The sequence below is a fragment of the Phasianus colchicus genome, chromosome 2 (assembly GCF_987193195.1).
Source record: "Phasianus colchicus chromosome 2, bPhaCol1.hap1.1, whole genome shotgun sequence".
NCBI lineage: Eukaryota > Metazoa > Chordata > Aves > Galliformes > Phasianidae > Phasianus > Phasianus colchicus.
The window spans coordinates 110905690-110928439 of record NC_143437.1 but is presented as its reverse complement, the minus strand read 5'-3'; the positions used below and the strand labels follow the sequence as shown (position 1 = coordinate 110928439).

Here is a 22750-nt window from a genome sequence, read left to right as displayed (position 1 = left end):
TCTGGGCAGCCTGATCTAGCTGTGCATGTCCCTGTTCATTGTGGGGGAGTTGGACTATATCATCACAAGTGGTATCAAGCAGTCCAGTTGGAATGATCCAAATTGCTCACAGAGCCTCTCTGTGCCAGTCCCAGTATTCAGCAGACCAGGTGCCTCACATCATCACATGTTTGGGTCTCACAGCTGCAGAGCTATTGAATGTGATGGGGGTGGGAGTTTGGTTATCATACAGATTAAGAAACTAATGCATCCCCTAACAATTGGGATGGAGACATCAGGGGTGCTTCTTACTACAACGGTCCGGAAGACAATCCTTTCTTTTTTATTAACACAAAGACAGATCTGCTATTCAAACAAAGAACTGCAGGATGCTGGGGTGGTCAGCTTCTATATGCTCTGAGAACAATGCTCTGGAATCCATTATTACTGAAAAATTTGTAAGGGAGATACAGGAGAGAATCAGGCAAAACAGGAACAGAATACATGTGGTTCAGTATGCTCAAGCAGTGCAGACTGTATTATGGTGAGTGAGAATGAAGCAAATGGCCACTGCAGTCTGGGAGTGTTCTTCAGGTCCTGATCAATGCACCTCACTCCATCACCAGGCAAGTAGCTTACTGGGCTGGGAGCACAGACCACATGGAATGAGGTGAGCCCCTTGTAACCCCATTCAATCCCTAAGTTAGCTTCCCACAGTCATTACAAACCTGCCTGCATACAAGCAATGCACATACAAGGAGCTCATGATGTTTCATTACCTGCTCCACAGATTTCACAGTGCTTATACCACTGATTGGAGAAGCCCTAGTAATCCTTAAACTCCATCAAGCTGTAAAATGAGATCAGAAGAGACACAGAACATATATAGATACATAATGATGCACAGAGCACCCTTAAGCAACTCTGCAAGGGTGGAATTAATATATAGCACTGTTAATTACAGTTATTAAATAGGCTGGGATGAGGTTGAAGCAGACAAACCATGTTTGGAGATCCAGGTTGGAGACTATGAGGTAAGAATCATGAAAGAGGGAACAGAGGCTCAACCAGAACAGCCTAAAAAGATTTGCAGACAGGATCTGGAGAATTCAGAACATGTTTATAGAGAAGGGCATTATCTTGGAGCATTCCCAGAGTGTAGCACTCAACCAACCAGCATTATCTTGGGGCTGATTGAAGCATTCTAGAGGTGAGGGAGCAAGGAAAGAACGAAATGTGTATCAGTCTTCCCACCACCAGCTCAGAAGAAGGGAAATAACACCTTTATCTCCCTTAGGGAGAAACTGAAGGGCATTTTAAGGACACACATAACAGATACAGCTGCTCTAATCCAATTCAGGATATGCAAAAAACTGCAGAGCTCACAACCCTGAAATAAAGAAGAAATCACTCACCCTTTCCTGAGGACCAATACTCACCCACACTCCCTGGAAGGCACTCTGCAGGTAGAGATGGCTGCCAGCCATCGTGGTTAAACGTGGTCAGGTTCCCTCCCCCAAAAAAAGAGAGCTCACAGCCCTGAAATAAAGAAGGGACTACTCACCCCATTTCAAAGACACTCACCCCACACAATAAAGAAAGCAATCAGCACATACAGATGCTTATGGCTGCTGGACCTTAAATGTGGTCACAACCCCCCCCCCCCCCCCCCCCAAAAAAAAAAAGGGGGATCTCACAGCTGTGAAATAAAGAAGGAATCAATTATCCCAAGGACCAGAGCTCACCCCACACTCCACAGGAGTCAGGCTCCGAGGACAAATACTGCCCTTATGGCTGCCAGCCCTTAAATACGGTCAGAAACCTCCCCCAAAAGGAGAGCTCACAGCTGCAGAATAAAGGATCACTCACCCCATTCCAAGGACTAGAGCTCATCCCACACTCCCAAGGAACAGGTCTCCAAATAGAAATGTTACCCTTACAGCTGCCAGCCCTTCAATGTGGACAGGATGCCCCCCCAAAAAAGAGGGCATTGCAGACCTGAGATAAAAAAAAGTAATCTCTCACCCCATTCCAAGACCAATACTCACCCATGCTCTAAAGGAAGCAGTCTCCAGGTAGAGATACTTCCCTTTAATGTGGGCAGGATCTCCCCCTCCTCAAAAAAACAAACACAACACAACACAACACAACACAACACAACACAACACAACCCAACCCAACCCAACCCAACCCAACCCAACCCAACCCGGGGGAAGTCACAGCCCTGATACAAAGAAGAGATCACTCATCCCCAGACTCCAAAAGGAGGCAGTCTCCAAGAAGAGATGCTGCCACAATCCCTTCCAGCCCTTAAATGTGGTCAGGGAGGGGTGGAGTCAGTCTCAGCCCCATCCCACAGGTGAACTGCTCCCACCAGTGCTTGCAGGGCTACACCCCTCACCAAGTGCTCAATCACTGTTTTTTTAGGTTGTGACTTCACAGTTCACATACAGCCATGAAACAACAGAAAAAGAACACATCGCCCCATGGTCACTGTGCATCACCCCATGTCACGTTGTGGGTACTTTCAATGTCCCCCCACCCACCCCAATGTCCCAATGTTCCATCTCCACTCCCACCCCCATGTCCCCATGCCCACCTCTGTCACCTCTGTGCCCCCAGTGTCCCCATGACCTCCCCCCCATCCCCAGTGCCCCCACAGTTGCCTCCCCAATGTCCCCAAACCCACCCCATGACCTCATGCCCTCTTCCCAGTGCCTGCACCTCCTCAGTGTTCATCCACCCAGCCCCCACATCCCCATGGTCCTTTCTGTGACTTCAGTGTCCCCACACCCACCTCCCCATCCCCAGTGCTCTCATGCCAATCTCCCCATTGCCATGCTCACCCCCATGTCCCCACACCCACCTCTGTGCCCCTAATGTCCCCATGCCTTCCTCCCCATCCCCAGTGCCCCCCTGCCCACACTATCTCCACACCCACTCCCAATGTCCCCATGGTCCCCTTTGTGTCCCCAGTGCCCCCACACCCACAGCTACGCCTCCGATGTGCCCAGGACCCCCTTCCTGTCCCCATTGCCCCCTGCCTACCCCCACCTGCAGGGCAGGGAGCACATCTTCAGGGCAGAGAATGATTCCCATCCTGGCACATGCTGCATCCTCATCATCGTCACTGACTGCAATGCTACCGACAGCAGCACTGTATGCACAGTTGAGGAGTGCGGCATCATGTGCTGCATCATTGGAGTACAGCCCACACTGCACCATGGGGCGATGTGGGGACCACTGTGTCCCTGACCCCCATCTCCACCCCACAGGTGGGGAACAACTTCCACAATACACACAGACCGAGCCTCTGTCACCTTTGTCACCATCCTTGACAGTTTCTGGCACCTGTGTGGGACATTATTTAGGGCCCTTTGGGGCAATTTTTGGAATTATATGGGGCTGAGGACATTTGGGGTCATTTGGGGCCTTTATTTGGGCACATTTAGGGCATTTGGGGCCATTATTTGGGGACTTTTGAGGCATTTGGGGACATTTGGGACCATTATTTGGGGCATTTGGGGCCATTATTTGGGGCATCTGGAGCCATTTGGGGCCATTTGGGGCTCTGTCTCGGGCAGGAGCAGGATATAGGGATGTGTGTGGCAGGAGGGGATGTGGGAATGTGGGATTTGGGAGGGTATTGGGATTGGAGATGGGAATTGGACATGAAATTGGGATTGGGATTGGGGATGGGATGAAAGTGGATTGGGTGGGATTAGGGATGGATTGGGATGGGATTGGGGATTGGAACTGGAACTGTGATAGGACAGGGGTTGGGATGGGAAAGGAATGGGATTGGGATTAGGGAAGGGGTTGGGGATGGAATGGGAATGTGGATGTGATGGTACTGGGATGGTACTGGGATTAGGATTGGGGAGGGGATTGGGATTGAGGATGGGACGGGATTAGGGTTGGGACTGGGGATGAAACTGGGCTGGGGGCCAGAGCCAGCAAGTGTGGACATGGAGGGATGGGGAAGTGTACAGCAGGGATAAAGGCCAGGGAGGGATGGAGAGATGGGGGGACATTGTGGAATGACAGCAGGAGTGATGCTGGGTGATGATGGGGAGTGACAGTGGAGGGTGCTACTGGGGGGTGACAATAGGGTGACATCATTGGGGTGATTCTGGGGTGTGACACTGTGGAGTGATGTTGAGGGTGCTAAGTCACGACTTGAAGCAGTGACCTGGTGGGAAGGCAGGGCCAATCCAGGGGAGCTCAGGTGCACACAATGCTGCCAAATGATGAAGAGGTGGAGCCAGGATCCACCCCTTCCCAGCCCTCATTTAAGGGCTGGCAGACTGGGTGTGGGGCTTTTGCTGTGGGTCTCTGCCTACCTAAGCCTCTAAATGTAGAGCTGATTGGTTTCCTTTTTTGTCTGTGCCCATGAATGCTGTACTGGAGCTGACTTTCATTTGTTGCAATCCAGGGCTTGACTGCTCTGATATGTTTTCTGATTAGGAATCTACATCGTTTTTTATGAAGAGCAAGATCATTATACAGCTTGTGAGTGAATTTGTTCATGCCTGATAATTAGTATTCTTCTCTACATGGAGCTGCAATTGAAATGGACATTTGTGGTCTGATGCGTGGCCCTGTTGAGTGTGCTCAGATCAGCCAAGTTGGCAAGGCCTGGCTATTGGTTGGTGAGTTGACTATTTTCAGCTTTGAGACATGTCTTCCAGTTGCACATTGTGTTGACGTCTTGAGCTTTACCCCTAACTGGGAATCCAAATCTTAGTAGGGAATAGTTTAAATACATGTTAGCCTTGAAGAATGGCTATGTAGTGCCAAGGGTTGCACACACTTGTAACTGTTCTGACTCTGACAAAATGGTATCTGCTGGGTGAGTGCTTTGCTGGGTGAGATTTGCCCTGCTGAAAAGCTGTTGTCTTTGCAGACAGTCATGTCCATGGGGATTGGGGGCTTTTTCAGACTTCTGGCTTGTCGCTGTTGCTGTTAGAGTGGAGGTTTTTGCCCTGAGAGAACTACCAGCAGAAGGGATACTGTGTGTGGTCTTTGAGCCCTTTCATACAAACCAGCAACATTATTTTGTGGTCTGTGACAGTGGTTTGGAGATAACCTAGCAGGCATTGCCCAAAGTAGAATGACTTGCGGGTACAGTGCCCAGCAGTGGAAGTGGCCAAAAGCTGAAGACAGCAGCACTCTTGGGGGGAATCCACACTGTGAACGAAGGCCAAGAAGAAAAGAGCTTGTCACTGCGTTCACATGGTAAGGTCTTCCTTCCTGAATAGTTAATTCAGGTGGAGTGTGAGTCTTCTGTGGTGTGCCTACAGCTGTGTGATATGCTCTACAGGAAGTGCTGATGTTGTGCATTTAACCTTGTCTTTCATGTCTCATGGAGTTCAATTCCTTTGTGTTTCCTGTCTATATGCTCCCTGCTTTCCCATGGCCTAATGAGCCTTTTATTCCTTGCACCCAGAATGGCACGTGTGGATAAGGGCATCTGTTTATGAACGCTTATTTTCTGTTTGTGGTGTCAGGCTGAGTGACAGCTCACAGCTGAGCTTGCCCTTAGTGAGAGACGCAATAGCTGGAGATGCGCTTCTGCGTGTCACTAAAACATGAGCTTCGTGGCTGCCAAGAGCAAAGAAACAGTTTGTGTGTTTTATTTCTGTTTGGCTGAGCAGTTGGCGCAAGGCAAGGAGGCTGATTGGGATGTGCTGCTTTCCAAATACTGTGCTGTCTGCATGGCAGTGCTTTGGTGTTCTAAGTTCTGTAACTGTGAGATGTAAACCCTTTATTTAGTTGAGTTGTTGCAGCAGGTTTCTTTCTCCTGCTGAGCCCTTCCTGAGCGCTTCTGTACACAGCCATGGCCTTTGCCTCTTTCTTTCCTTCTTTCTTTGTTGTGTTTGACACTCCACAAGCTGTGAATTGCCAGGGAACAGCTCAATGTGCTCTGGAGTTCTGGGGGACAAACTCCCAAGAAACACTGTGCAGCTTCAAAGCCCCAAAGCCTGGAGAGATGGGAGATGCGCAGCACTCTGCTTGGTGCAGGACATGATGTGCTTTGCAAGGCGCTTTCCACAAAGACCTCAGATCAGTGCTCAAACTGCATCTAAAGCAACCCACTGCCCTGTGCTTGTTGTACTTGGAGCTATCGGTGCCAGGAGTTGCTGCTGCGTTTGCAAGGACATTGTGTCAGCAGTGTGATGTCAATGGGGTTGTTTTATGGAAATAAAACAGTTGAATTCATACAATCACCAAGATTGGAAAAGACCTAAAAGATCATCCAGTCCAACCATTCAGCTATTACCAATAGCTCCCATTAAACCATGTCCCTCAACACCACATCCAGTCTTTCCTTTAACACCCTCAGGGTCGGTGACTTCACCACCTCCCTGGGCAGTCCTTTCCAGTGCCTGACCACCCTTTCTGAAAAGTAATACTTCCTAATGTCCAGCTTGAATCTCCCCTGCCGTAGCTTGAAACCATTCCCTCTGGTCCTATCACTAATGACACGAGAGAAGAGGCCAACCCCCAGCTCACTACAACCTCCCTTCAGGTAGTTATAGAGAGCAAGGAGGTCTCCCCTGAGCCTCCTCTTCTCCAGGCTGAACAATCCCAGCTCCTTCAGCCTTTCCTCATATGGCCTGTGCTCCAGACCCCTCATCAGCTTTGTTGCCCTCCTCTGAACACGTTCCAGGGCCTCAATGTCTTTCTTGCAGTGAGGGGTCCAAAACTGGACACAGTACTTGAGGTGCAGCCTCACCAGTGCTGAGTACAGGGGAACAATCTCTGCTCCTGCTGGCAACACTGTTTCTGATGCAAGCCAGGATGCCATTGGCCTTCTTGGCCACCTGGGCACGCTGTCGGCTCATGCTCAGCCAAGCATCAATCAATACCCCCAGGTCCATTTCCTCTATGCAGTCCTCCAGCCACTCCGCCCCAAGCCTGTAGCGTTGCCTGGGGTTGTTGTAGCTGAAGTGCAGGACCCGGCATTTGGTCTTGTTGAACCTCATCCCATTGGCTTCAGCCCAGCTCTCCAGCCTGTCCAGATCCCTCTGTATGGCCTCGCTACCCCCAGGCAGATCCATACTTCCAGCCAATTTGGTGTCATCTGCGAATTTACTGAGGGTGCACTCGATGCCCTCATCCAGGTCATCAATAAAGATATTGAAGAGGACAGGCCCCAGCACTGACCCCTGGGGAACACCACTCATGACCGGTCACCAGCTGGATTTAACTCCATTCACCACCACTCTCTGAGCCCGGCACTCCAGCCAGCTCCTTACCCAGCCAAGAGTGTACCCATCCAAGCCTCGGGCTGTCAGCTTCTGCAGGAGAATACTGTGGGAGACAATGTCAAAGGCTTTGCTGAAGTCTAGGTAGACCACATCAACAGCCTTTCTCTCATCCACCAGATGGGTCATCATAGAAGGAGGTCAGGTTGGTCAATCAGGACCTGCCCTTCATGAACCCATGCTGGCTAGGCCTGATCCCCCGGTCATCCCGCACATGCCGCATGATCTCCCTCAAGACAATCTGCTCCATAACCTTCCCTGGCACCGAGGTCAGGCTAACAGGCCTGTAGTTCCCTGGATCCTCCTTATAACCTTTCTTGTAAATGGGAATCACATTGGCAAGCCTCCAGTCTTCTGGGACCTCACCAGTCAACAAGTAGTGCTGAGAGATGATGGAAAGCGGCTCGGCTGTCACTTCCGCCAGTTCCCTCAGCACTCTCGGGGGGATCTCATCTGGCCCCATAGACCTGTGGCAGTCCAGTTGGAGTAGTAGGTCTCTGACTGTTTCTTCCAGAATCACAGGGGGGTTAGTGTGCTACCCAGCCGAGACTACCAGGTCAGAGAGAGGAGTACCCTGAGGATAACTGCTCTGACTTTTAAAGACAGATGTAAAGAAGGCATTCAGAACCTCTGCCTTTTCCTTATCCTCAGTGGAATTGGTACCTCAAGACCGTTTTCATTTCCTCCTGACCACAGTGCACTTCATGTTTGCTCCCATTGCCCTGCTGCTCTGTTGTGGTTTAAGCCAGTGGGTGGCTCAGCACCACACAGTCCTTCACTCACTCCTCCCTTCCCAGTGGGATGTGGGAGAGAGTTGGGTGGAAAGAGAAAGTAGAACTCACATGATGGGATAAAACTGTTTACTAAGGTAGAGAAAATGATAGTAGTTATGAATGTATGTATATATTCATATATATATGAATAAATTACAAATGATGTACGAGCAATGGCTTAGCACCCACTAGCCAGCTAGCCCCCAAGCAGTAGAAGAGTGCAAGATGAACTCCCTCCCCCTTCAAAACTCCTTCCACACGATGTCATACGGTATGGAATATCCCTTTGGCCAGTTTACGTTAGCTGTCCTAATTCTGTTCCCTCCCGGCTCCTTGCTGACAACTTTGCTGAGGATGGCGTTACCTCTGTACAACTCTTATCACAAACTTATCTTATCTTGCTTATCAGAAACTATAAATGGCAGAGTGTTATCACTGTAATTTTTCTCCTAGAACCCAAACATAGCATCATACCAGACACTCTGAAGAAAAATCCATCCCTATGGAAACTAAGGCAGCCCCCCAGTGTCTATGCTGTAAGCCAGGTGGGGCTGCAGGTCGTGCATTTCTCTGGCAGCATTGGCCAGCAGTGCTGGGGAGGTTTTGGTGCTCAGCTCGGACATCGCACTGCTGTGCCTGCCAAAGTGGCATGCTGCGTGCTCTCCGAGCAATTAAGGAGCTTTTCATCAACAATATGACATACTATTTACTGGAATCTGATGCATTTGTGTGTCTGAGGCTGGGTTTATCCCACAAGCTCTTCTTGCAGTAGCTGTTTTGAATTCCATTTTGTGTGTGCGAGCTGAAGTGCTTAAACTGCTTGTATTTGCCCCATGGTTTGTAGAAGAAGGAGCTGATGAAGTCAGCAGTAGATTCTGTTGGTTTACCCTCTGGTGCTTCATCCCTGGATCTCAATGCTGTACAGAAGAGTACACACGTGTTTATCCCAGGGCTGCAGTAAACGGGAGCCTGGTTAGCATAGCAGTGAGCAGTGCCTAACAGGCTCTGCAGAGGATGGCTTTGCAGAAGGAGCAGGAGTGCCTGCGTCCATCTGTATCCTCAGTTAGGAGTGATGCACCAGCTGATGGCCACAGTGACTGAATGCAGGACTTGGCTTGGGGCTGTTGTGTGGCACTTACTACCCTACCATATGCCTGACAAAACACAGCCACCCCACACCCATGTCAAGTGTTTGTCTTACTGTCATGTTTCATGCTGTCTCCTGAACCTCAGGCATTGGAGGCAGCTTCCGAAGAAGAAAAGGAGGAGAAAATGAGTTTGTCATGGAAGTAAAAAGGCAAAAATCCACTTCGGAAAGAAATTTATAAACCAGTCTGGTAGGAGTTATGTGTTTCTCCCGTCTTCTCCTTGATTTCCTTACAGGTGAAATAGATAGGTGCTGTAACACGCCTTGAATTAAAAAAAGGACACTACTGAAGATTTTACATAGGCCCTGCACTGCAAGGTACGCTGTTGGGAAGATGTGTCCATCTGCCCAAGGGTAGGAAGGCCCTTCAGAGGGATGGCTTGAGGCCAGTTGTACGAGGCTCAACAAGAGCAAGTGCCAGGTCCTGAGCTTTGGTCATGACAACCCCGTGCCAGCTTCTCCAGGATTTGGCTGAGATAGAATTCCAACTGCCCACTGATTCTAGAATGTTGGGGTGAGGTGTTGGAATCTTCTGGTCTTGTGATGTGGTCTTGCCTCCCCACCTTTTCCGTCATGGTGGAGCAGCCTGGTGGCCCTTAGTGATGTCATAAGCAGCTAGAATGAGGGGAGGAGCAGCGCGTGCTGCGTCCCTTCATTGGAGCGCTGGAGCTCTGACTGAGTAGGTCGCTTGTTGCACCTGTGCACCGACTGAGTACCTTCATTTTCACACCGTCTTGTGCAGCATCTTGTAGGTAAGCTGAGACAGTGTGGGATAGACGGGTGGGCAGTGAGGTGTTGAGAACTGCTGGCTGGCAGAGCTCATAGGATCATATTGCTTACTCTTGTCCATCAGACATAATTTTCATCCAGTACATACATTCCCAAGTGACCCATGGCATTTGTCCCATGGTTTTTCCTTTGTCATCTTTGCTAAATTGTGCAAGCTCACTGACCTGTTCCTTCTCTCTCCTCTGTCTGCTCCCTTTTGCAGCTTTTGCCTGCGGAAGAACAGAGCAAAGTGACAAGAAACGGCTGCGGGTTCAAGGAACTTGTCTACCTTGTTCTGATCTCTTGCCAGGTACGTGCCACGTTTTATCCCCCCACATGGTTTAGCAGCCCGTGTTGCACTGCCTTTAGTAACACAGCCTCATCCAGCTTCGATGGGACACTGGTCCTGTGTGGGTTTTTTCCAATTCCCCTCCAACTCAGTCCTCAGAAGATGAGGGGTGGGGAGTAGATCCACCTCCAGCAATGATTCCTCTCTCTGCCCTGCTACTGTGCTGTCAGAGGGCCCTGGGCAAATGCATCTGCTGCTGCTTTGTGCCAGAGTCCTCCACCTGCTAGCAGAGGGATAACCACTTGGTAAAAAGCTGTGTAATAGGCTGCCAAGTTCTCCAGAAGTCTCTCAGTACTGTGGTGTGTGAACAGAGAAAATGTGTGTGTTTCTTTTCAGTTCCAGCTTGTTGTGCCTGCTGTGATGGGCAACACGTGCAGCGAGATCAGCTGTGGGCGTGATGTGGCATGGACAGAGGTAGAGTATGAAGCTCTGATTGGTCTTTGTTTTCATGACTTGAGCCAGCAGAATGAGCTGCAGATGTGCTCTCCTGCTTTTCAAGAGAGAGCGAATCCTTGTGGCTCTATTGGTGTCACTGGAAAGCTGCCTTAAAAGCTTTCTTTCCTTGCTACGGGCATCTAGATGGCTGTGAAATCATAGTACCGACAGGATCAGATCCAGCATAAAAAACATGCAGGAGCATTCTCCCCATCCTGCCTGGATTTTGTCACCCAAAGACAAAGAGTTGTTCTCATCTTCACCAAGTTAAAGGAAGGTGGCACTTGTAGCGTGCCAAGGATTGGGTCAGTGGACCGGCTCCTGTGTCCAGTCCTTGGCTGAAGTCCCCAGGCAATAGGTTACAGGAAGTGAGCAGACTCTGATGCTCCTCTTTGGCAAGACAATAGCGCAAGCATGGCAAGTTTATAAAACTACCGGAGCCGTCTCGGTTGTGGTGTCCTCTTCTTATTTTTCCCTTGAAATAGCTGCAGAAACAACAAACATTGTCTGCTCCTGTTTGGCCTCACTGTTGCTGTTGAACTGCTCAAGAGAGCTTGCTTTGTGCTTGCAGTCGCACCGTTTGCACCTTGTGAACTGCAGCCGTAGCTTTCGTTTCCCTCTTAACGGTCTCCTAGCATCTTAAACAATTGACCTTCCTGGACAAAGAGCACAGGAAAGGATGGGACAAAATGGGCAAGGCCACCTATCTGGGTCAGTGCCATTGCTGATTAGTCTGGGTAGAGAAAGACATCGGCATTGGCACTGCCTGGCGAGTGCCTGCTGCACACCAGGAAGTGAAACAACTGTTATTAGACTTGCCGTTCCTTCTTATGTGCTCATGATAAGGACCGAGTGCATTTCCTGCATCTTTCTCTGCTGATGTGCTCCTCAGCCTGAAATCTTCCTCGTTTGTCCTCAGCTCCTCACTGTGGCCTGTGCTCTCTGTTTCAGACTGAGAACAAGGGGAAGCCCCTGCTGGTCCATGAGGAGTCACCTCTTAATATTCCAGCTATTGCTGCTGCTCATGCTGTTAAGAGATATGTTGCCCAGGCACCGGATGAATTGTCCTTTGAGGTAAGCAGTTAAAGGTGTTCCTAGTTGTCATGTGCAGAAGACCATAAGGTGTGAATAAATCAGGAATATTCTCAGACACCTTCAGAATGTTTTGTGAAGTGAAGCCCAGAAGATGCAGTTCCAGATTAGACTTGCAGTGGGTTGGATGCAGGGAGGAATTCAGCCATCTCTAAAATATGGCTTTAGTTGGCATTTGAATCTTCTGATCAGATACTGCTCAGTATCTGTAGCCTGGTCTCTGAGCAACAGCAGACCAGTGTATGGAGTGTGTAGACCTGTTCAGTATCTGTCCTGCTAACTTATGTCTGCAGATAACTGGAGCTCTTCCATCCCCTTTGGCAGAGAGCCTGCTGCTGTGTAACGTAGTGACTCTTCTGCCTCCAAGTTCAGCTGTACAAAGGCAAATGCCTTAAGAGCTGCACTGGTGCAATTGCTCTCAAGCTCGGCGATATTTGGCAGTGCAGAAGAATGCAGTCATTTGAGCTGTGCTTTCCTCCCAGCTGTGCTGAAGCTGAGACTGACGTTACAATCTCTTGCAGGTGGGAGACATCGTGTGCATTATTGCTATGCCACCAAAGGAGCTGACCCCCTGGTGGAGAGGCAAGCATGGCTTTCAGGTAGGCACAAGCGCAACTTCAGTAAAGGCAGGAATCTCAGCTCAGAGCTGTTCTGCCTGCACAGAATGGCTTATGCATGTAAACAGTTTCCCTGTGTCGGTGTCAGAGAACTTTCCCTTTTGCTGTGGGCTTGGGCCAGTGCTGAAAGTTGGTCTTTGTAGGAAACTGCCTTCTCAGTTAACTTAGAAGCAAGAGCCTTCACAACATGTATCAGGTCACGGCCACTGAACTGCACCTTTGGAAATACAGCAGCTAAGACACGGCTTTCAGTGTCAGAGCATCTGTGTTTGCACACATGTGGAACATGAACTTAGTGTCTTTTAGGAAGTTACTGCCTGTCAGCTGAGGTAGGGTAACAGACCCTCGGCATGCTTGTTGCTGCTGCTGGGTAGCTCAGAGCTGGGGATCGCAGCTGCATCTCAGTCAGCAAGAAATTTCATAGGCTGTGCTAACTCAGATAAAGCTGCATCTATCACAATATATAACTTCTATATGAAGTCTTTTTGTCCAGGTACGCTTGGGATTCAGGGGTGCATAGCATACTCATCCTCTCCCTGCTCCGTACGCAGTTTTCTGGATCTTTTGGCTGCAGACGTTGAATAATTATTACTTCTAAGCAGGCCATTTTCTGTTGGATAGTCTCATGGAGCGTCCGGAAAGCACATTCCGAGGAAAATGTTACCTGGTTTTTGGTTTACCAGTTCAGGCCTGAGAAATGTTGCATTCAGTATTGCACCTCTCTTTTTGTTCTTGTTACAGGTTGGATTTTTCCCCAGCGAGTGTGTGGAGCTCATTGGTGAAAAAATTCCGGAGTCTCTCATCAATTCAGTGCCAAAGCCAGGTACGGATGTTACATTTAATGGTGCAGGGAAGCAAAGTGGAGTTTTTTGGGGGTGTGTTCTGTGTTTAATACCTCCTTTATCCATCCTATGTTATCCTCTGTGTTGATGATCCTTTTCATACATACCACGGGGCATATGGCTGCTGTTTTGTAGGCACTGAGAATAAGGGAGGGCAAAGACAGTTCTCCAGCAAGTCAGTACGAGGCTGAGAACAGCCAGTGTCCGTGGTGGACAGATAGAGGTCTGGTTATGCTAGTGATACACTTGATCAGAATGTGGCTTTTCAAGAGGATCCTTAATCCCCAGGTTGAGCAAGCTAAGCAAGAGGAGTGCATTAAGCTCCATTGGAACGCGCAGACATGTGGCCCAATCCTCCCGTGTTTATGACTGGACTTGGGGAAATCCTAGAATCCTCATAGAATGGCTTGGGATGGAAGGGAGCTCAAGGATCATCAAGCTCCAACCCCCTGCCTCAGGGTGGGCTTCCAGTGTCCACATTTAATACGGGACTAGACCAGGATGCCCAGGGCCCCATCCAACCTGGCCTTGGACTCCTCCAGGGATGGGGAAAATCCGTTTCTGTATGTACTCGTTGGTAATGTTCTTCCTGTTTTGACACGCTCTGTAGAATTGTACTGTGCTCAGCCTCGTCCTACTGAGCCAAACCTGAAATGAACTGGTTTCTTCCTTTTGTTGTGCAGTGCCAAAGAAACGCGGCAAGCTGATCACCTTCCTTCGTTCCTTCGTGAAGGCCCACCCAAAGAAGCTGAAAGAGCAGGAGGTGGAGAAGGAAAGGGTGTTTGGCTGTGACCTGGGAGAGCATCTTCTCCACTCTGGTCGTGATGGTAAGGGACAGCCCGTTCCTGAGATCTTCCTCTGCAGGGAATCTAAAGATGAAAGGGAGATGATATCTAGCAAGGGGCAGGCTGATACCAGTGGAGAAACAGGTAATGGAAGTTGGTGGCTGAAAGATAAAGTGAGGCGAATGCTCCTAAGAGACAAGCACATTTGTATTTGCTTAAACCAAGTCTGGCTGGGCTTAGCAGATGGGATGTGACAAAAGCACAGCCTGAACCAGGGCTTGAATAAGGAGCTCAAGTAACCGCTGGCATGTGTTCTTTAGTCCCCCAGGTCCTCCAGAGCTGCGCTGAGTTCATTGAGCAGCACGGCGTGGTGCAGGGGATATACCGGCTGTCCGGCGTCGCATCCAATATCCAGAGACTTCGGTAAGAGTGCTGTGACTGACACAGCTGTCAGCAGGGGTGCGTGCCCTGTTGTGGGCGTTCAGAGTCCTGCAGGAAATGCCTTAGCAAAAAGAAAAGTTCTCCTTTTGGAAACATCCCATCCAGCACGGTTCACATGGCGCTGGTGACCGACTGTTTTCTCCTGTAAATCAGGAAACCCTTCCCATTCTTGATTGCATTTGGTGCGGCTTTTTACTTGCTTTCCTCTTTCTCAACCATTTTTGTGTCCTCTCCAGCCATGAATTTGAGTCTGAGCAGATTCCTGAGCTAACCATCCGTGACATTCACAGTGTGAGCTCCCTCTGCAAGATGTACTTCAGGGAGCTCCCAAACCCTCTGCTGACTAACCAGCTGTATGACAAGTTCTCGGTAAGCACAAGGCAACGTCTTTGCTCTACCTCTTCCCTGGACCTCTTGAGAGATGGCTGCAGCAGTGCCCCAGCTCTGAGGCCCTTTTTCTGTTAGCCCCTTGAGGTTTACTTTTGCATGCCTTTGCCACATCCTGCGTCATACTGATGCCACTTTTGGTGGTGCCAATAGGTGATTGTTTCCATGTTCACAGTGCTTGCGAGAATTCCCGCGTTTTTTTGGTTTTTTTTTTTTTTTTGGTTTTTTTTTGGTTTTTTTTTTTTTTTTTTTTTTGCTATTCCCCAAATATTTACAGAACAGGAATGAGATCAGTAGCAAAGTGTACTTGGAGATGAATGGCCACTGCGAGGAGCTGAGCTGCCCAACCAGGCTGTAAACCAGCCCAGCGCTTGGACTCCTTGGCCTTTGTGGCACCAGCTGCATGCCGCTATGTTCCCCAGATGCCTCTTGGAAGGCATCAAATGTGCCTCGGTGCTGACCAACAGCTCACTGTCCCCATAGTTCCCGACCCTGGGGCAGATATCTAGCCTGATTTGTGTCTCAATCCCTTTCTGCACTATTCCAGGATGCTGTTGGTGCCGCTACAGATGAGGAGCAGCTGATCAGAATGCAGGATGTCATACAGCAGCTGCCCGCTCCTCACTACAGGTCAGTGCTGCCCTCAGTCTGCTGAGCTAAGCCCTGCTGCATTTCAGAGGGCAATGGTGCGATTCAAGGCTTTGTCTCAGGCTAGCAACATGAAGCCTGTGTATGCTGAAGCGGTTTAGGCTACATGGGGTTAATTTATGGAGTCAGTTCCTGGGCACAGGGGCTGCACGCTTGGTGCAGCTGATGGCTGCAGCTGTGCTGGGGCTTGGTGCTGCAGCGTGGCACTTAGTCAAGTTGGATCTACTTCATCTTCAGTGACAGTAGCAGTAACAACAACTAGCGTGAATGGAGATCTGCTTTGTGAATTGCAGCATGGCATGCTTGTTGGTGCTGAACATTCGCCTCTCTTGTTTTCCAGGACACTGGAGTACTTGATGAGACACTTGGCTTGTCTGGCTGGGAACTGCTCTATCACAAACATGCACGCTAAGAACTTAGCCATTGTGTGGGCTCCAAACCTCTTAAGGTAAACTTCTTTTTCCATTTCAACGGAACGCTTAAGATCTGGTCTCCAGTAAAATAAAGCAGTCCTCCTTTTTTCCTCCATCAAATGTGCTCTTCTCCTGTAAAATCTGTAGTAAGTGGCTGACAGCAGATGAGGAGCCTGGACTGTTCTCCAACCCCACGAGCACAATTTCTAGATGACCATTTCTGCTCTCTTGTTTAGATGGGACTGGTGTGTCCTTGATCAGCCAGGAGAATTTCTTCAGTGGCATCACTGGTTGCCCACTGCGGAAGTCTCCAGAGCCCAATTTGACAGCTTTAGGCTGCAACAATTCAGACTTGGGGAAACGATCTTGGAGCAATGACTTCTAAAACCTGCCTTTTCTACAGATCACAGCAGAATGAGTCTGCCTGCACCAGCGGAGGAGCTGCCTGCATGGAACTGCAGACGCAGTCAGCTGTGGTGGAATTCATCATCAACCACACAGACGTCCTCTTCTGCTCCAAGTCCAGATCTGACATTGCAGATGGAGCAGGTGAGTGTCTTCCTCCATTAGCTTTATCTTGATCAGACACCTCAATCAAATGCAGGCCTTCTCCAAGATGTTTGAAATACACTTTTACTATCGAGGGGACAGCAGACTTCTGACCTTAGATTAGAATATGGCATCCTGTTGCTGGATGCTGAGAATGTCCAAGCCCAAACTTGACAAGAAGACCATCACTGTTATTATGATGTTTTGAATGCAGGCGAAGCTTGATGAAAGTGTGGCAGCAAAGCTCTCTCAGTTCCCTGCCCCCATTTTCTAGGGATTTTGTTTGCTTGCTTCGATACAGTGAGCTGTTCATTAATTATGACTTTGTCCTTTGCCATAAACACACCTCTGACCACATGATTATTTCAAGCTCCTCTTCTTCCAGTGGCTCGGATAAGCAAATCTGAGAAAAATACAGCACCTCCCCCAGAACTGTGATGGCTGTGCTGCCGCTTTCTGATCCTCACTCTTACCTGTGGTTTTCCCTTACAGGGGACAGTTCTCTCTCAGGGCCCAAGTCTGTGTGGGTGTCTTCTCCTGCCACAGAGCTGCTCACCCTGGAGGACGCACAGGCTCAGAGGCGAGGCCACAGCAGCTCTCCCGTCATGACAGAGAGCAGGGACATAGAAGTGGAAGAAGGCCCCGCAACTTTGCCAGGAAAATTCCACACAGTCATTGACTTTCCATCTGAAAGGTAAAGAGGACTTCCTTTTCCAGCACCTATCATCATTATTTGGGTGGCTTTTTGTGTTTTTTTTTTTTTTTTTTTTTTTTTTGTTCCCCCCCTTCCCCATTATTTCTAGTGCCAAACCTGCTGAAACTCAATTAAACTAATGGTGTTGCAGTGAATCTCTACTCCCTTTGGACTGTGAGATTGAACTAACATTCAGTTGCCCAACGGGCTTAGTTTAGCCACACAAGGCTGCCATTCCTTCCTTGCTGGGCAGGCAGTCATGAGATGTAGAAAGCCACGCTGACATCTATCCTGGCACGTGCCAGCTGTACCTGGAAACGTTAGAGTTCTCCGGATTTCAAGTGCCTGAAACCAATTCCGGTTCTCCTCAAAGCAGAGCTGTTGGTCAGTCTAGTGCCAGCAAATAACTAAACATGGCAGTGAGATGGGCCAATGAGCTGTCAATGTCAGAGATGCTTTTGAACTCCCTTTATGGCTACACAATTCCTCACAAAGCAGTTACACCTGGCAGCTCAATAAAACCATCCCCTAGATGCTGTCCTGTACAGCTGAAGCCTTTGCTCACATGCTCTGCATCTTGCTTGACATAGTTTTGGGGAATTTAGCCAGCAAGACTTCAGGGCTGAGCTCTGGGAATAGAACCATCCTCAACTGTTTGAAACAGAGCGAGTTTCTAAGTTGTGTTTCAGCAGAAACCAGGTGGTGCCAGGAACAAGCAACTGTTGGCAAGAGCTCAGTGCAGCTCTTGCATCACCCCGCACAACTCACACCATTCCCTGTTTTCTCTCTCCAGACAAAGTCCACCCAGCAAGATGAAGGAATCACCAGCTGGAAGCTGGTGTTCCTGCTTCGGCCTGCAGAAACCATCCTCTGTGGCCAAACACCAACTGCTGCACAATGCCAGGGAGCCCTCAGAAACAGAAGTTGTAGTCCTGGCAGGTAAGGGCGCAAATCCAGCTTCCAAAACCCTACTTTTCTCAGCAACAGAGAATTCATGCTGTCAGCAGGCTTGTATCTCCTTCTAGCATTCCAGCCCATACCTAACACCTTCAGTTCACCCCTGATCAAAAACCACTTTCATAAGTCAGCTTGTGAAAGTTTGACACCATCCTCTGGCATCCTTCTTAGGTGAATCGAGCCCTTGTCAACCCAGAAAAGTCAGAGCAAGTAGCGATGATGGGCTGTGTGCTTCCATCAATGGAGAGCTCTTAGGAAGCACAAATCGCTGCGGTTCAGATGACAGCCTTCCACATAACAGCGGTGACAGACACAAGGAGCTCATCCAAGTTCAAGCCCTCATTTCTCCCAGCTCTGCTGAAGATGCTGACCTGAGCCTGCCAGAAACAGTCACCAGCCTGGACTGTGACCCAGTGCCTCTGCAGTGCAGCCCAGCCCAAGCACAGTCCGAGCGCCCCGACAGCAGCACCTCCATGCAGGAGCAAGTCAGCATCAGTGAGGAGAAGCAGAGCCTATTGGAGGGGGACTTAGAATCAGGCCTCCAGTCCCAGGCACTGGGCAGCAGCACTGAAAGCTCTGAGCCACTCTCTCTGTGACCTTTCCATCCAAGAGAGGATGATCCCCATCTTTACCTGGACCTCTCACACCCTCCTGTCTTTGACATAATAATAAAAGCACGCTCGTATTCACTCAACGCCTTGACTGCCTGTGGAGTCTTCATTCACAGGGATTGGAATGAATGCAACAAACAGCAAGGCACCTCAGCTTGCAATGTTGCGGCTGTGGAGTGCATGAAGCAGAGCTCCGGGTTTGTTCCCGTTTTGTCTGGCTTTGGGATGTCTGCAGCTACTATCTGGTACGGTAGCAAGTAATCCCAAGCATCCTGGATGCTGCTCATGATAATCCCAAGCTTCCTGGCTGTGGCTTTGTGATGCTTTTCAGGGTTTTCTGATGCATTTTGATGCCTTGGCTGCTCCCTAACACCTCTCTCCTGCTGCCGTGTCCATTCCTGGCTCCCAACCTACAATCTGCCCATGCAGATCATAGAATCGCAAGGTTGGAAATGACCTGCAAAGTCACCTAGTCCAGCCATCCTCCCATCACCATTGCTACCACAAGCACTAAGCCATATTTTGTTGCTGCTCATCCAGACATCTCTTGAACACCACCGGGGACAACAACTCCACCACCTCCCTGGGCAGACATTCCAGTTCCTGTCTACTCTCTGAGAGAAAAAGTTCTTTACATCTAACCTAAGCCTCTTCTTGTACAACTTCCAGCCATTTCCTCGGGTCCTGTTTGTTGCCTGGGAGAAGAGGCCTAACCCCTCCTCATCACAGCGTCAGGACCCAACACTTGACCTTACTGAACCTCATCCCATTCATTTCAGCAATCCAGCTTATTTAGATCCCTCTGAAGGGCCTCCCTACCCTCAGGCAGATTGACATCACCTCCAAACTTGGTGTCATCTGCAAACTTACTGAGGGTGCACTCAGTGCCCTTATCTAGTTCATCAATAAAGATATTAAACAAGATGGGCCCCAGTACCAACTCCTGGGGGACACCACTTGTAACAGGTCACCAGCTGGACTTAGTTCCACTAACCACTACCTGTTGGTCACGGCCCTCCAGCAAGTTCCTTATCCAAAGAAGGGTATATCTGTCCAGGCCACGGGCAGCCAATTTCCCCAGAAGAATACTGAGAGGGACCGTGTCAAAGGCTCCGCTGAAGGCTAGGGAGAATGCATCTCAGCAGCCTCACCCTCATCTACCAGTCTGGTCACTCAGTCATGGAAGGAAATGAGATTGGTCAAGCACAACCTGCCTCTCATGAACCCATGCTGGTAGGCCCTGATCTCCTGGACGCCACACACATCATGTGATCTCACCCAAGATGATTTGCTCCATAACTTTCCTGGGTACCGAGGCCAGGCTGACTGGCCTGTAGCTCTCCAGATCCTCCTTACAGCCCTTCTTGTAGGTGGGAGTCACATCAGCAAGCCTCCAATCCTGTGGGACCTCTCCAGATAACCAGGAGCGCTAGTAGATGGTGGAGAGTGGTCCGGCAATCACCCCCGCCAGCTCCCTCAGCATCCTAGGATGGAGTCCATCCAGTCCCATGGACTTGTGACAGTCCAGATGAGGAGGAGCTCTCTGTCTCCACCTGAATCACCAGGGTGTATCCTGCGTAGCACACCAGGTTTCCAGATCAGAGCGTAACATGCCCTGATGATAACTGATCTGCCTATTAAAGGCAGATGTAAACAAGGCATTGAGGACCTCAGCCTTCTCCTCATCCTCAGTGGTCACACTTCCCGCTGCATCAAGTAAAGGATAGAAGTTCTCCTTGGTTCTTCTCTTACCAAGGATGTATTCATAAGAGGATTTCTTATTTTACTGCAGTGGCCACGAGTTCCAATCCTGGGGTGTCCTCATGGTGATGGAGGCCAGCACTCCCTAGCCAGCCCTGCTCCCTGCAGGCAGCAGCACCAGGCAGAGCTAAAGGCAGCTGAGCAGCCTAGGACTATGCTGCCCAACATGTTGAAGGCCTAACTAGTAAGGGGCAAAGTCCACCACACCCCCATCCAATGCGGGTATCCCTGGGGATGGGGATCCCTGCAGCACTGCAGATGTGCTGCTGTGCTCCTGCTCTCCCACACGAGCCCCAGCTGAGGGCTGGAGGGCCCAGTACAGCAAGGCTGGATCTGTGTCCCTGCCCTCTGTTCACCTACAGGAGGAGGAGCAGCGGGTGAGGAGACATGGGCTTGCCCTCTGGACACAGCAAGTGCCCCCTCACTGCCCTGTGCCCAGCTGCTAATATCCTGGCAGTGGGCTGATGGCCTGGACCCTTCCAGCAGCTGGCAGGGCTCCCAAATAGCCCCTCTAGCACTGCGTGGGACTGTGCTGCTCTGGGGTAGGGACACATCTGGCTTGCCTCATTCCCAGCCCTCTCCTACCCTACAGGATCATCTGCCTGCAGCTGACTGTTGTTTCTGTGCTGGGCACTGCCATCCTGTATGTCCTGCACTGTGACCAGGAGTTCTTCTACCATCCGCTGCCACAAGTACTACCACAGTCAACATATGCTGACATATCCTACTATGTCAGCAAGGCCTTATGTGTGGTCAGTGACAGGCTGCTGCCCATCTGACCACCCCAGTCAGCTCAGAGGGGCATGGTATTGGGAATATCTGTTCTATTCCTACAATGGGGAAAAGGTCTCTCCTTTGCTTCCTACGGCAGTCAGGAATATTGTAAGTTTAAAGCCCCACCTGTGAAACAAGGAACAGAGGCTCAACTGAAAGAACTGAAAGAAATAAATTTAAAAAAAAAAAATTATACAAACAAAACCTCAAGTATGCAAAATCCCTTTATAGAAAAGGGCATTCCTAGAGCTGCATGGTCAGCATACCAGCACTACCTTAGAGCCGATTAAAACATTCTAGGAACAAAGCAGTAGTGGGAAAAAAGAAATACACATCAACTCCTATGAGATACAATTTCTTCAAACCAGTTTCAGATCCCCCAAGAAAAGCAAAGATCACAATCATATAGCACAGAAAGAACTACTCACCCTACAGCCCAAAGGAGGCAGTCTCCAGGTAGGTAGAGATGCTTCCCTTCTGGCTGCCAGCCCTTAAATGAGGTCAGGGAAGGGTGGAGCCAGGCTCAGCCCCATCTGGTTTCACAGGTGCATTGCTTTCACCTGTGCTCACAAGGCTACACCCCTCACCAGCTGCTCCATCACTGGTTCAGGCCGTGACCTTACAGTTCCCATACCGACGTGAAGAAGGAAAAAAAAAAGAAAAGAAAAAAAAAAGAATAATGACCTGTAGGCAATTGGGTCTTCCTGTCTAGCAAGGGGAGGTTTATCGATAGATGAGCCTGTCATCAAAAGCAATTGGTAATCTTTCTAATAGACAAGGGAGCACAGATTTCAGTGCTGACACAGCAAAATGCTGAGTGCAGCAAAAGGCCTGAGATTACCGCTGTGAATGGAGCAGGTGACTGCTGGGCTCAGCTTACAGCTCCCCAGCGAGGAACCGCGGCCGCCGCCGTGCTTTGCAGCTAAAGGCCACTGTGAAACCAGTTTACAATTTGGTGTCCTATAAGAGTGAAGCTGGCACCTGCCCGTACCCAGCGTACCGCAGCTTTTGAATGCTGCTTAGCAAGATACAGCTCAGCGGGAGGACCCAGCACAGCAGCCCCGCCACGAGCAGGCACAGCCCTTCACATTGTCTTTATGCACCTGCTTTCCATCAAACGCACGCACGGTCCTTTCGCCTTTCAATCCATGGAAGGTTCAGGCTGGATATTAGAAAAAAGAGTTTCACGGAAAGAGTGGCGAGGCGCTGGCAGCGCAGTGCCCAGTTTAGCAGCGCAGTGCCTGGGATGGCAGCGCTCTGCTCGGAGGTGCTGAAGAACAGCGGAGATGCGGCGCTGCCGGCCGCTGTTCCGGGGCGCGGTGCGGGCAGGCTGCAGTTACCACGTGACCCCGCAGATCATTCCCAGTCATAACGACTCTCCCGCCCTGCGACTTGCAACCACGCGCGACGCCCCCCCCCCCGCCGTTACAACGCAGTCACGCCCCTTCACCCTCATT

General features: G+C 49.9%; 1 protein-coding gene and 1 long non-coding RNA gene across 3 annotated transcripts; one reads left to right on the top strand and one right to left on the bottom strand.

Moving 5' to 3' along the window:
• Positions 1–466: 466 nt before the first annotated feature.
• LOC149919283 (uncharacterized) lies at positions 467–22669 on the bottom strand. Of its 2 annotated transcripts, none has more exons than XR_016464599.1 (5): positions 22397–22669; positions 21722–21911; positions 1849–1977; positions 1419–1518; positions 467–829 (listed from the first exon to the last, which is right to left on the bottom strand). It is a non-coding gene; the product is annotated as an uncharacterized LOC149919283 (long non-coding RNA). The 2 variants fall into 2 exon arrangements; XR_016464600.1 differs by lacking the exon at positions 467–829 and adding an exon at positions 1023–1183.
• On the top strand, positions 9825–19490 carry LOC116236301 (rho GTPase-activating protein 32-like). Its single transcript, XM_031604894.2, has 15 exons — positions 9825–9922; positions 10162–10248; positions 10624–10701; positions 11674–11796; positions 12336–12413; positions 13173–13254; positions 13957–14100; positions 14379–14481; positions 14736–14868; positions 15434–15516; positions 15875–15982; positions 16351–16496; positions 16989–17190; positions 17984–18129; positions 18319–19490. The coding sequence occupies exons 3-15, from the start codon at positions 10648–10650 to the stop codon at positions 18741–18743; spliced, it is 1827 nt and encodes a 608-aa protein (XP_031460754.2). The 5' UTR covers positions 9825–9922; positions 10162–10248; positions 10624–10647; the 3' UTR covers positions 18744–19490.
• Positions 22670–22750: the final 81 nt, after the last annotated feature.